Here is a 14,338-nt window from a genome sequence, read left to right as displayed (position 1 = left end):
TGGAACAGTGATCAGACATTTGGTGGGATTAGTGGTGAAAAACCTGGGTTTCCAGCATAAAAAGTGGAGAATTTTATGGCTCCTGGTAGTCTTCCCATACTGTCCTTTATGGCTAAGGAGTTGCTTTTTGCAGGCCTGCAGAATATGCTAGAGATAGAAGAGAGGTGTTTCTTCAAAGTGGCTTCAGGGCCTTAAGCAGGTCTTCTCCCTTTCTGAACCTTAACCGTCTATAAATCAAGGAAGTTGAATTGGATGACATTTAATACTTTCCATTTTTTCAGTGCTTATTCAGGCATAGTACAATATGCTTTACATATATTACCTTGTTTAATCCTTAAAGTGGCTCTCTGGTATACATGGTGATATCTATACATTACAGATAAGAAAACTGAGGCTCAGGGTTAGTTCAGTGTCATATAATTAATAAGTAGAGTCAGAACTTGAAACTAACACTGCCTTCCAAGTGCTTAGTTGTTTTGCCATACTGGCACTAATTAGTAATCAGCGAGGTTGTGAACATGTTCTCCCTATTCTTCTGCTCCCCACCCCCACCCTTCACATGAGCTTCTTTTCCTTGTCAGCTGACTGGCCCTCAGGTGTTCTGGGGCTAAGAGAAGCTCCAGTACAGATAAGGCCTGTTGGCCTTCTGCCTTCTCTTCCCAGAATGGGAGTAGCTATTCAGAATCTGTAATCTAAACTTTTGAGAAAAGAATTACAGTACCTATAACACATCATTTTAACATCACCAAACTCTTTATTTGGATGCCATTGTGAAATTGTCTCACAACCCCTTCAAATTTTAACAGTGTACTCTTGTTAATGATTTACCTAGTTGTTTCATGCCCTTATAAATGTGGTTTGTTACTGGTTAAATGGTCCTAATAATTTAGTAGTAAAATTTGTAACAATTTATAGGGTGCTATTTGGTCATACCATTGGCTAGGTCTCTAACTGGCATATCAAATTTAACATTAGTCAGATTTTTAAATTTTAATATTTATTTATTTATTTACTTGAGGTAGAGTCTCACTCTGTCGCCCAGGCTGGAGGGTAGTGGGATGATCACGGCTCATTGCAGCCTTGACCTCCTGGGTCAAGTGATCCTCTGGTCTCAGCTTCCAAAGTAAGTGGGACCACAGGCGTGTGCCACCACACCTAGCTAATTTTTTTATTTTTTATAGAGATGGGGTCTCACTGTGTTACCCAGGCTGGTCTCAAATGCCTGAGCTCAAGTGATCCTCCTTCCTTGGCCTCCCAAAATGCTGGGATTACAGGTGTGAGCCAACACGCCTGGCCCAGATTTTTAATTTTTAAATTTGTTGAAGTTGGATAATGGTTTATGCTATCTACACATATATATGGCACCTAAGAATTTCCGTGGATGTGCCCTGAGGTGCTCCATGTCTTGGTAAGCAGTGTGGTGCAGTGGAAAGAGTACCACTCTCGGTGGGACCCAAGTTTGAATCCAGATGTATGGCTAGGGACCAGTTTTTGTAACTTCTTTGAACCTCACTCTTTCTCACTGGTAGAAGGGTATTGTAGTGAGAATTAGAGGGGTAAAGTCTGTAATATACCTAGCACAGAACCTGGCACTAGTAGGTGTTCAGAAATCATTTCATTTCATCATGGGAAATGAGTGGAATGTAGAGAAGTTAATACGGCAGAGTGATAGGGCAGACCACCTTGCTCCTATTTCGGGTCCCTGCTGAATCTCTGCACATGTCAAGGATGAGTTCTCATGTATGGTCAAATGAGGAGTTTCTAGAAAAGAGCTCATCTACCTAGCAAAACAATTGTATTTTTCAGTCCTAGGATATTTAGCTTTGGTGGGAGGAAGCAGATCTAAGGAGATTGTTAAAGGCCTCAGGTAATGAATGGTGAGATGCTTGTATTTGAATGTGTTGCTAAAAAAAAATAATAAAAAGAAAAGAAAAACATGCTAATTGATTTTCACCACATTAGGAGCTGCCTCTTAAAAAACCTAAGCAGTTGGTCCAAAATCCATAAGAAAATCTTTGACTACCACTGGTAGACTTCAGCACCTTGGAATGTTTTCAATAACCACAGTGAGACTAGTAAGAATACTTATAATATCTCTTCTGAGATCAGCTCTGCTGTGCTTATTCTTAAAAATATGGGGCCGGGCGTGGTGGCTCATGCCTGTAATCCCAGCACTTTGGGAGACCGAGGTGGGTAGATTTTCTGAGGTCAGGAGTTTGAAACCACCCTGGCCCACATGGTGAAACCCTGTCTCTACTAAAACTACAAAAATTAGTCGGGTGTGGTGGTGGGCACCTGTAATCCTAGCTACTCGGGAGGCCGAGGCATGAGAATCGCTTGAACCCAGGAGGCAGAGGTTGCTGCGAGCTGAGATCGCACCATTGTACTCTAGCCTAGGTGACAGAGGGAGACTCTGCCTCAAAAAAAAAAAAAAGAAAAATTTTTTATATATATATGGTAGAAGGCTGGGGTGCAGTGGCTCACTCCTGTAATCCCAGCACTTCAGGAGGCCGAGGTAGGTGGATCACTTGAGGTCAGGAGTTCAAGACCAGCCTGGCCAACATAGTCAAACCCTATCTCTACTAAAAATACAAAAATTAGCTGGGCATGGTGGTGGGTGCCTGTAGTCCCAGCTACTAAGTAGATCACTTGAACCCAGGAGGTGGAGGTTGCAGTGAGTCAAGATCACGCCGCTGCACTCCAGCCTAGGCAACAGAGTGAGACTCCATCTCCAAAAAAAAAAAAAGAGAGAGAAGAAAAAATTTATCCTCGTCCAGGCACAGTGGCTCACGCCTGTAATCCCAGCACTTCGGGAGGCAGGGGCAGGAGAATCCCTTCAGCCCAGAAGTTCGAGACCAGCCTGGGCAACATGGTGAGACCCCATCTCTACCAATTTAAAAAAAGAAAAAAAAAAAAAACAAGAAAAGAAAGAAATAGAAAAATTAGCTGGGGGTGGTAGCACACACCTGTAGTCCTAGCTACTCAGGAGGCTAAGGTGGGAAGATCGCTTGAGCCCAGGAGGTGGAGGCTGCAGTAAGCCGAGATCGTGCCTCTACACCCCAGCAACACCCCAGCTTCGGTGACAGAGCCAGACCCTATCTCAAAAAAAAAAAAAAAAAAAGAAGAATGAAAGAAATAAGGAATTTATCCTCTGGAATGTCAAACTCTTTGCCCTAAATAAATTAGTTAGTCCATCAAATTATAATGTGCTTTTAATAATACATCGTCAGCCCTCTGCATCTAAGGATTTAACCAACCATGGGTCAAAAATATTTTTAAAAATTGTGTCTGTACAGAACATATGCAGACTTTTTTCCTTGTCATTATTCCCTAAACAATACAGTATAACAACTACATATATAGCATTTACATTTTATTAGGTATTATACATAACCTAGCGATTATTTAAAGTATGGAGGAAGCTGGCCAAAGTGACATGCACCTGTAGTTTCACCCACTTTGGAAGCTGCAGTGGGAAGATTGCTTGAGCCCAGGAGTTTGAGGCTGTTGTGCCCTGATTGTGCCTGCATAGCTACTGCATTGCAGCCTAGCAACATAGTGAGACACCATCTCTTAAAAAAAAGTATACATGGGAATGTGCAAGTGTTTTATGCAAATACTATACCGTTTTATATTAGGGACATGAGCACCCAAGGATTTTGGTATCCATGAGAGGGTTGGCTGGGGAGTATCCTGGAACCAGTCTCCCATGGATACCAGGGGATGATTGTATTCACTAATGTTCTAGCTTTTTTGTCATTCCCCCCAACCCCTTATCATTATATTTCCTTCTTAGGTTCCTGGTTGACTTTCTAGAAATGCCACTTCCATTGTCCCTGCCGCTAACTTCATACATTACCTTAAAATTTTCCTATTTAAATTAGTTTGTGTTTTAAAATAAAGTGCTTTGCCTTGATACCAATCTGTGCCTTTAAAATGCCACTAACATAATGACAGATGCCTTTTAGAAATCCTGCAAACTATTGTATGGTCATTGGCATCACTCTGTTAGTGTTAAAGAAGCTGTATTTTCTTTGGATTAGCCCTACCCAGTTTTGTTTTTCTTCTGTTAATGCTCAACAGAAAACTGAAGATGGTCACAACTTTCCGACCTTGTGCACATTGCTTCTCTGGTCTATTGCCATAGGATACCGTAGCAGTATCTTACAGACATCTTTGATGGCCAATCAGAAGCAGTTAAATTACCTTAAATTTTTTAAATGGAACTCTGACAGCCAATAAGAAATCCCGTGGGTGGGAACACTAACAACCCTTTGGCTTGTTTTTAAGAACAATTCTAAATTTTCAATATTCTGTTTTAGAAGCACATGATGCCCTAGTGCAGCTGCTGTGTGCATTTGCCAGACATTTCCACGCCTTAGAGTTCCCCATAGTTTGAAGTCTGAATCTGACCCCTGTTCTGCTTCTCAAGGTAACTTTAAAACAGGAAGTGTACAAAAGAGGTAACTGATGACGTGAACAGCCAATCGTGGCTTTGTATTCTTAGCCGATAAAGCAGTTCAGCCAATGGGACCACTGTGGAGGCAAGGTTTGGTGTCAAATAGCATGCTAGATTGAATGCCTTTGACTGTTAAAGTGGAAGGAGGCTGCAGGGCTTCATTGGAGCCTCGGAGTTTTTCACTGAGGCAGGGGTCAGCTGAAAGACAAAGAAAAATGGCGAATAGTTTGTTGGGGGGTGGGAGGACAGCTGTTCGGGTTTTCAGTGGAGTGGACATTCCAGACTCATGTTTCTGCATCTCCTGCTGCCTTTTGTTTCCTCCGTCCTTTGGGGGGGAGGGATAGGAGTGACTTAAATTCTCCCAGTCGGAGGAGGTATAAATAACTACATGTAAAATTAATGCAGTTCCCGGTAAGTTTAATTCTTTGTTTTGTGTTGAAATGATAGAAACTGTTTAGCTTCAGAGAGTGTAGACAAGTTGCACTGTTCAGAAAATGGCCACTTTACATTCCATGCATACCTTTTGGTGCACCTAGAATACCTTGCTGTGTTTAGATTTTGCATGTCCTTCAACTAGGATTTCTTTCCTAGTTGGGTATCGACAAGATCAGGTACATGGAGAAAGGCTAATCATTTTTCAGGGGCACACAGAAGCAAAACACTTTTCTCTTTGCATTGGGTAAACTTAACTGTTTTCCAAATAATTTTCCTTTGTTCAAGTGCACTGAAGCTTTCCTACAGAATAAGCTGAGTTGTTGTGAGAGTTTTTCTATTTCCACGCACTTTGTTGACATCTGTGTTTTCAGATGTGGAAGCAACACTGTTGCTGTTAGAAATTTGTGTGAAAATACGATTTGCACTGCTGCAGGTTCTAATGGTGAAGGCCCACATGCCAGTGTGAAATTTTCCCATAACTTTCTTGATTTACCAGTCTACCTCTAGATTCTAATAAGTAGTAGTTAATGTAGTAACAATCTTTGTTTTTAATGCACATTTTAGCTTAGAATGCTGGTTAGAAATATCTTCACTTATATTGACAGTGACGAGCAAATCTTTTTCCACAGATTTCACACATTTTGTCAGGTGTTGATTTAGTTCTTTAAAATGATGTGAGCAAAGTGCTTTTCATTTTTCCGTATTAAATATTTAAAATCCTGCAGTTTGTGAATAGGAAAGTTAAGAGTATAGGCACCCTATCTTTTGCCCTTGATATATATATATTTTTCTCTTTATGGATATAAAGCTAATGTAGGTTGCTAATCAGTAACCAGCCAGTTCTCATGAACAGTGAAATCTTCAATCCCACGTACTAAGATCTATAATACACCTGATTTTAAAATGCAATTCTTTGTTTTCTTTTTATTTGCAAATACGGAATGAAGGTCATTGGAACATTTCTGCAGCAGACTCAGTGTGGAGCCATCAGCCAGCAGCACTTAGTCTCTGGGTACGGAAAAGGAGCAGGCCATATTAGAGGAGAAGTTTCGAGGGTGTCGATTTGCCTTCCCTAGCTTCCCCTCTAATAAAGGATTTACCTTAGAGGACTGATAGGATTTAGATTTGGGGCTCTTGGAGTTGTAATGATATAGCAAGTCAAAGTTCCTGGATGCAGGCCTCTGTCGTTGCTTGCAAAAGTGACCTTGAAAAACTGCTGGGGAGTTGAAAGATTGAAGGACAAAGTTTGTTTGTACAGATTGGGACTGAAAAGCTCTATTTAAGATGAAAAGAGACTGTACTTCTGATATTCAAGTTGAGTGGTTAGTAGGAATATGTTATAGATTCAGATTAGGAATTTTCAGGGAATAAGACAATAGGGCTGCATTCATTCTCTCTCCCACTCTTTTTACTTCCCTCCCCCCAGCAAAAAATTCTAAATTCTTTTGGTATGATAGCTGAGTGAACTGCCTAACAGATTCAGAATTCCTTGCATGCTACCTTGTCTTCTTTGTAATCTAGAGGGTTCTTAGTGAAGGGGATAGATAGTATTTTAGGAGTTCAGAGTAGTTGTATTTGTGAAAGTTTTGGGGAATTAGAATGCTTATAATAAGAAAATGTTCATTCTGGGAATTTAAGTCCTAAGATGAAGAAGTATGTGTTAAGGATTACATTTTAAGAGGTAGTTATTTTGATTTAAATTTATTTGTTTAAGTCATTGATTATTTATATGTTATCAGTTGTTCCAGATTATATATATGATTTTAAAAACAGTTGTAGGTGCTGACTTGACCCTGTTGGCCCTAGGAGAAGGCCTGCAGCAGGGGAGGCAAAAGTGAAGGTGTGGTACAGTATGAGGTGAACTATAAACTTGAGAACTTTGTGGATTTGGCTTCTTGGAAAGACGCCCAGTCACTGCCTCTAGCCGAGGTTCTTCACCATTTTTGGATCATAGACTCTTTGAGAATGACCCACTACCTGGAAAAATGCACATGGGCATGCCTGTACAAAACCTTTGATGACTAAGTTATTTTCTAGTGTATGTCAAATGGTATTTAACACTTCAGCCAGATAAATGTTTACTAGACAAATGAAGAAAACTTTGCTTCCAGAAAGAGCAAAGACCTTCTAGAGAGCTAACTCTAGTTTAGGCCATGGGTGGCTGTGTGTGTAAGTGGGGGAGGCTTAGATGGGGTCTAGAGATATGGACATTTATTTACTCTGATCACAGTATTTGAGGCAGCATGGTACAGACCATTTAAAGTCAAGAGATCTGTGTTCAAGCCCCACTCACCTTTATCACCAGCTTTGTAGGTTTGGGCAAGTCAGCTATTTAGTGTTAGCTTCCTCACATGTAAAAATGGAACCTAAAAATAGTGTCTGATTTAGTGGCGAGTCTTGAATGAGATCATGTGTGTCAAAGTACTTTGCAAATTGTGAAGAGCTACATAATATTAGTTGTTACTAATCCAGACTATTTGGGGGATGAAACGTTTATGAAGATAGGTGTGGCATCAAAGAAAAAAATGCCAGTATTTTAATATTTATAAAAAGGAGTTAGTTTAAACCTGACACATTTCTTTTTAAACTGCCTTCACCTGCATATTCCTATTTATGCTGACATGACCCTATTTATTTAATGCATACATTGAGACCACCAGTCCTTTACTCATCAAGATTCTTGTGAAAGAATTTTAACCCCTTTGTCAAAATTTAAGGACCTCTCAGAATAGGATGAAATGAGTATGCTGATTTTTAAAAAACTCTTGTTAGATTTAGGAACCTCTCAGAATAAAATCTGGAAGCCTGTTCCATTTGCATTATGAGATTTGCATTACAATGCAGGTAAGTTGTAATGGTTGCAGATGTTTACCAAGCAGAGGTTACATATTTAGTTTGTATACCAAATATTTATAAAGTAAACTGGAACCATTTTTTTTGTTTGCTTTGTGATTATCCTGTCAATTTTCAAGCATGGGAGGTAATGATAGCCTGCTGTATAGTAAGCAAGTAAATGTTGGGATTAATGCCTTTTTTTTTTTTTTTTTTTTTTGCAGACGAGGTCTCGCTCTGTTGCCAAGGCTGGTGTGCCAGGCTGGAGTGCCGTGGCATGATCATGACTCACTGCAGCCTCCACCTCCTGGGCTCAAGCAATCCTCCTACTTCAGCCTCCTGAGTAGCTGGGACTACAGGCATGTGCCACCGTGCCCAACTAATTTTTATTTATTTATTTATTTTTATTTTTATTTTTAAATACAGACGGGGTCTTGATTTGTTGCCCAGGCTGATCTCAAACTCCTGGACTCAAGTGATCCTCCTGCCTTGGCCTCCCAAAGTGCTGGGATTACAAGCACTGGGATTACAGGCATGAGCCATTGTGCCCAATTGTGGGATGAACACTTTTTAAAAAAATAATTGATCTCTCATCAGAAATCTAACATAAATTTCACACAGTTGATACCTACTATGAGATACCTTTCTAACATAATTGGTGGAAACTCATGGGGGTTTCTTTTTAATCTAGTCGGCATGCCCAGTGTCATCTATTTTTAGGACTTCCTTTTTTCCCCCCCAGGGGTGGGGTTGATATTTTGTGATGTTTGATTTCCTGTCCTATTAAGTCACTTCCTCTCGGGCATGGTCAGTCAGCATTGGTGTCTGCTTCCTATCTGTGCATTGGAAGAATCATATTCAGACAGAATGAGGTTTGGCAAAATTGATACTGACTTTACCAAATAAAATTCCAGTTCCAGGGATGTGTAGGTTTAAAAACAGCAATAGTGGTCACTTTGGGCTTTTGTTTTTAAAACAAGATGAGGTCTCCCTTTTAAAGAGGCTAAATACTTTTGTGGGAGCTTCAGTAACCCAAAAAATGTATTAAAAGTTGAACATGGCTGTCTTCATGAATGGAATGATTTTTGCCTGTCCTTATTACTGATAATATATGCATACAGAGTTTGAATACATCTAAATTAGGCTGATGGGAATCACTTAGGGATCTAGTCTAGTTCCCTTCTTGTAAAGTGGGGAAATTGAGGCCCAGTAAGTTCAGGTGCCCTAATCCAAGTCTTTCAGCTTTTTAGGAACAGGCTTGTACAAGTTTGGAGATTTGACTCCCACTCAGTTTGTTGCATGTTTCTTTTATTCCTCTAGGTTGTTTTCACTTTTTATTTTTCATGTTTCTTTTCTTTTTGGGACTTCTGTATAGGCTTGCTGTTTGGGTATAGAAGGAACAGAGAAAATGTGCCATGGAAGAGGTTCAGAAGTCTTTACCTGAAGTGTGTTGGTTAGAAAGTCTGCTGCAGCAGATTTAGTGTCCCTTTGGGATCTGAAGATACCTTGCCTCAGCCAGTTAGTTGCTTATTCAGAAAGCTGAGAACCAGCTAGGAAGCTAATGGTGTTCACCTTTGAGGTATTCCAGAGAGCCAGGTTACTTTTATGCATTATGAGGAATTTAGGGTATACAAACACATCACCTGCAAGCCAGTTAGTGTTTTTTGTTGTTGTTTTTTTGTTATTATATTTCAAGAACAAGCTAATTCCCAAAAAAGTTTGGACCTGGCTCTTAAAGTGAGTCCACAAGCTAACCTGTATTTAATAAACAAATATTCCAGGGTCATTTTAAGCATTTGACAAGACTAAAATAGGAATCATTGTTTATAGACACCCAAAATAATATCTTAACTGTGCTGACTTTACTGTTTCCCATCAGCAAAGTGGTATTATGTGTGTATGTGCTTGTGTATGTTTGAGTAGTTTTTGTTCTTATCTTTATATTCTTTGATAGACCATGATATACTTTTAACATTTTTAATTTTTCTGAAGGTGATGACCTTCATATATTTAGACAAAAGTTATAGTCCATTGAAAGAATGAGGGCTTGAACGATGTAAGTTATGTAATATTTAAGTCCTAAGGTGTACTGACTGAAGATTATAATAGACATAGCTGGATAGAATATATTTCATGTCTACATTTCCCAGAAGTTTAGTTTTCTTTCCTTTTTTTTGGAGACAAGGTCTTGCTCTGTCACCCAGGCTAGAGTGTAGTGGTGTAATCATAAATCACTGCAACCTTAAACTCCTGGGCTCAAGCAGTCCTTCCACTTCAGCCTCCGAGTAATTGGGACTACAGATGCACGCTACTAGGCCTGGCTAATAAAAAAAAATTTTGAGGGCAGGGCGTGGTGGCTCACGCCTGTAATCCCAGCACTTTGGGAGGCCGAGGCAGGCAGATCACGAGGTCAGGAGATCAAGACCATCCTGGCTAACATGGTTAAACCTCATCTCTACTAAAAATACAAAAAATTAGCCGGGCGTGGTGGCGGGCGCCTGTAGTGGCAGCTACTCGGCAGGCTGAGGCAGGAGAATGGCATGAATCCGGGAGGCGGAGCTTGCAGTGAGCCGACATGGCGCCACTGCACTCCAGCCTGTGCAACAAAGCGAGACTCCGTGTCTCAAAACAATAAATAAATAAATACAATAATAATAATAATTTGGCTGGGTGTGGTGGATCATGCCTGTAATCCCAGCACTTTGGGAGGCCAAGGTGGGCGGATCACTTGAGGTCAGGAGTTTGAGACCAGCCTGGCCAACATGGTGAAACCCAGCCTTTACTAAAAAAACACAGAAATTAGCCAGGCGTAGTCCCAGCTATACAGGAGGCTGAGGCACAAGAATTGCTTGAACTGGGAGGTTGCAGTGAGCCATGATAGTGCCACTGCACTCCAGCCTGGGCAACAGAGTGAGATTCCGTCTCAAGAAAAAAAAATAAAAAACAAAAACTTTTTTTTTTTTTCCTGTAGAAATGGAGTCTCATTATTTTCCCTGGCTGGTCTCGAACTCCTGGCCTCAAAGGATCTTTCTACCTCAGCCTCCCAAAGCACTGGCATTTACAGGTGTGAGCATCTGTGCCTGGCTAGTTTTCTTTTTAATGTGTTCTGCTACCTCCATACGGGGGCCCACCTCTTTATAACGTGGTCAGATTCTATTTGTATTATCACTCTTATCTTCTTGTCTCTCCCTTAGGGATCCCAAAGCTAGATCCCGCTGTTCAATAATTGACCAAAAGTTTTTCTCTACTTATAGTATTTTTTCTAAATTAGATTACAGTCTAGCACCTGCAGTGAAAATGGGCAATCGAAGGATAAGGAATGAAGGTAAATTCCAGTATAAAGGAAGAACTAAAGAAAAAAAAACATAGTAAATGTTTAACTTTAAAGTGGCATAACATTGTGACCTTGTGTTCCTTAGTTCAAAGAAAGAAGACTAAAATAACTACAGCAAATAGCAGTGCTAATTCACTTGGTTATCCTTTCTTCTTGGAAGTACTACCGTTTTGGTCTGTTTCCATAGTTTCAATTACATAGAAAACTAAAGGGAAGACCTGCTCAATTGAAAATATCCAGATAAAATGAAATTTTCTTCCGTCTACCTAAGCTATATAGTTCTTACCTTCAAGGAAATGCTAAAGTTGGATGCTTTTTACACTTCCTTTCACCAATTCACCACGCATGCATGTCTTTTTTGTGGAGACTTTAAAAATGTATACAAATAAAATTTTACTCTGAGACTGATGATGTTTATCAAGTATTAGAAACTGATATGGAAAGAACAAGCAAAATACACAGAATTCAGAGGAGGGGAGACGTTCGCTTAGGAATGAAGGCAAGCTGTTTAACTGGCTGTAGACTCAGGGAGGTAGGGACAAGGGCATTCCAGACATTGGGAGCAACAAGCAAGATCATGATTCAAAAAATACATCTTGGGTTAAGGAGAGCAGTAAATGGTCAACTGCTTAGAGCATAAGGAGATGAGTTAAGGACAGGAAGGAGTGGTAAAAGAAAGAAGTATGGAGAAGTAAGTTGGGTCAGATGTTGAAGGGCCTTGTTTGCTAGGCTAAGAAATTTGAACAGTCTCTGCTTGACGTTGGTGACCATTGAAAATCTGGGGTAGTAGAGTGATGTGGCATTATGAGAGCTGCACTTTTATATGATTTATTATACATCTTAGGTTCACAACCCTTATAGGATTATTAGGAGGTTTAAAATAGGTAGTAACATAAAGGGCTTAGAATTGTACGTGGCACACAGTAACTCCTAATGAACATTGGCTATCATCATCATCGTTTTTATTACATGGAGGCAATGAGGGTCTGAACAGAGATAGTGGTAGTATGAAGAAAGGTCAGGAGATGGACACTGTTGGACACTGTTACTATAGAATTTAGCAGCTGATTAGAATTGAGGAACAGAGGAGAAAAAGTGCAAAATGATACTGAGATTTCTATCCAGTCTGGGTGACGGGAGGATAGAAACAGAAATTTAGGAAGAGCAAGTTTGGGGGGAAAAGAAGATAGATTTGATTTGGGGCACGTGGAATTTCAGTTCTGGGTAGCTTTCTGGTTGTAGATGCCCAGCCAGGCAGCTTGTACATGAAGGACTGAAGCTTTGGAGAAATATCAAAATTGGTAATGTATATTTGGAATTTAGGATCATAGAGATTATAGCTGAACCTAGGGGACAAACAGGAGAGAATCAAGAAAGAGAATTGACAGAAGACTAGTGCTACATGTCAAACATGGAAGCCCAAAAATGTCTGACTCTAAAGTTGAGAAATCCAGAAATGAGCATGGTAGAGTCCTCTAGGTCAGTGTTCTCTAAGCTTTTTTTGGTTGCACACCCCTGTTTTCTGAGTGTGCAGTTCCCATGTAAGAATTAATATTCTTTATTCCAAAAAGTTACTTGCTTGGTTTTTTAGTATTAGTTTACTAAAAATAGAGAATATCTGTAACTCCCCTTAATCCAGGCGTGTACAACAAGGTAAAGGTTTCATTGTTAGCCTACATCTTCCTCACAGTCCTTGGAGCACCGTATGTAATACATGGTCTTCTGACAAGTTCAACTAAATGAGGGCATCATTATCAGCTCATAGGTTAAATATTTGAAAAGCTAATATTAACACTTTCTGTGTGTGCCTTGATAAGTAAAAGACTAGAAATACTTCCTTAGAATCTGGTGACCTTCACTTGCTTTAAAGATGTACAAATATTTCCTTGAGATTAGTACGTATACCGTATCTCCATTTGGTACAAAGACTAGGTTTTATTTTTTGAGTTGCATTGGGCATAATCTTACTGATTTTAGCTTTGTAAAATCTCAAATGGCAGCATCCTGCATGAAGCTGACCAAAAATACATATGTAGGAATTTGGCAGCATTTGCTGAGCAAGTAATTTATAGCCCACATGATCATTGTAGCACCAATGAGCAGCACACACAATTAATTACCGGGAATGAGACTAGCCTCATCTGTAGGATTTAGCAGAATTTTTAATATAAGACACCTATATTTAGTTTCTAGGCTATATATGTTGTAATTATCCTCAATCTAAAATAAAGGCAATAAGAAACTTTCACTAGAGAAATAGTGGTAAGTTTCCAGCCATTTTACCTCATTATTTATAATCTAAACTCCATGATTATTTTCCTCTTGGAAATTCATTGGCCAGATGCCCATGAAGCTCCCCTTGAAGGTGGTTAAGCAATGTAATAGAATGCAGTGTTTATATGAATAGTACTTTATAGTTAGTGAAGTGATTTCATACTCATTCTCTTATTTGGTATCTACCTAATGTAAGTAGGACAGACGATTATCATCCCCCATTTTGAGGGTGAGAAAATAGAAGGCAGAGCCTAGTGACAAAGGCTTTTGCTCTTTATACTGCACTTTCTTACCATATATGAAAAACAGTCTATAGCTGTGTCCATCTTCGGGGACTAATTCTTCCTCCTACCTTCTCTTTTCCATACTTGCTTCTCCCCTGAAAGGCACAGAACTTTCCCAGAGTTCTCATCAACTCTCATATTATAGACTGCTTAACAGGCTAATCGTAAAGGGAACAAACATACAGTCAAATTGAATTACCTTTAAAGTGTTTGTTAAAATAGGTGAACACGGTCACTTTTTGGAACAAAGCATGGTACAAGTAGATAACAATTGAGCACTACCAGTATTTTGGAAATTGTCTTTAATGAATCCTAAATTCACTAAGGTCAGGTAAGTAGTTGAAGGATTTTTTCCAAATAGATATGTGGTTAGAATTGTATTAGGTGTTCTATGGTATTCCTTAGCTATGCAGATACATACTTTGTGGTATGTATTGAGGCAGCTCCTACATTTGGGTTCTCATCTTGAAACATAGAGATCGATATTTTTAGATGAATCATGGTGTTTTTTTTTGTTTTGTTTTGTTTTGTTTTTGAGACGGAGTCTTGCTCTGTCGCCAGGCTGGAGTGCAGTGGCACGATCTTGGCTCACTGCAACCTCTGCCTCCCAGGTTCAAGCGATTCTCCTGCCTCAGCCTCCCAAGTAGCTGGGACTACAGATGTGCGCCACCAAGCCCAGCTAATTTTTGTATTTTTAGTAGAGACGGGGTTTCACCATGT

General features: G+C 39.7%; 1 protein-coding gene across 43 annotated transcripts in view; it reads left to right on the top strand.

The window, feature by feature from the left end:
• The window catches only part of NFYC (nuclear transcription factor Y subunit gamma), a 79,765-nt gene that overhangs the window by 13,166 nt on the left and 52,261 nt on the right, over positions 1-14,338 (top strand). For 7 of the 43 annotated variants that reach the window (XM_063803182.1, XM_063803243.1, XM_009455060.5 and 4 more), the window contains exon 1: positions 4,577-4,870. The exons of 28 other annotated variants lie outside the window; for them this stretch is intronic. Coding sequence is in view for 5 of the 15 variants with exons in the window: in XM_054681926.2 (XP_054537901.1) it covers positions 4,859-4,870 (12 nt within the window). In the remaining 10 variants the exon portion in view is untranslated. Of the gene's footprint in view, positions 1-4,299; positions 4,433-4,568; positions 4,871-14,338 lie in introns of those variants that run through there. 8 more of the 43 variants (XM_054681926.2, XM_063803152.1, XM_063803210.1 and 5 more) reach the window with 4 other exon arrangements.

Source organism: Pan troglodytes, chromosome 1, assembly GCF_028858775.2.
Source record: "Pan troglodytes isolate AG18354 chromosome 1, NHGRI_mPanTro3-v2.0_pri, whole genome shotgun sequence".
Lineage (NCBI taxonomy): Eukaryota > Metazoa > Chordata > Mammalia > Primates > Hominidae > Pan > Pan troglodytes.
Note: the sequence above shows the minus strand (reverse complement) of the source record. Positions and strands in the feature narration are given on the sequence as shown.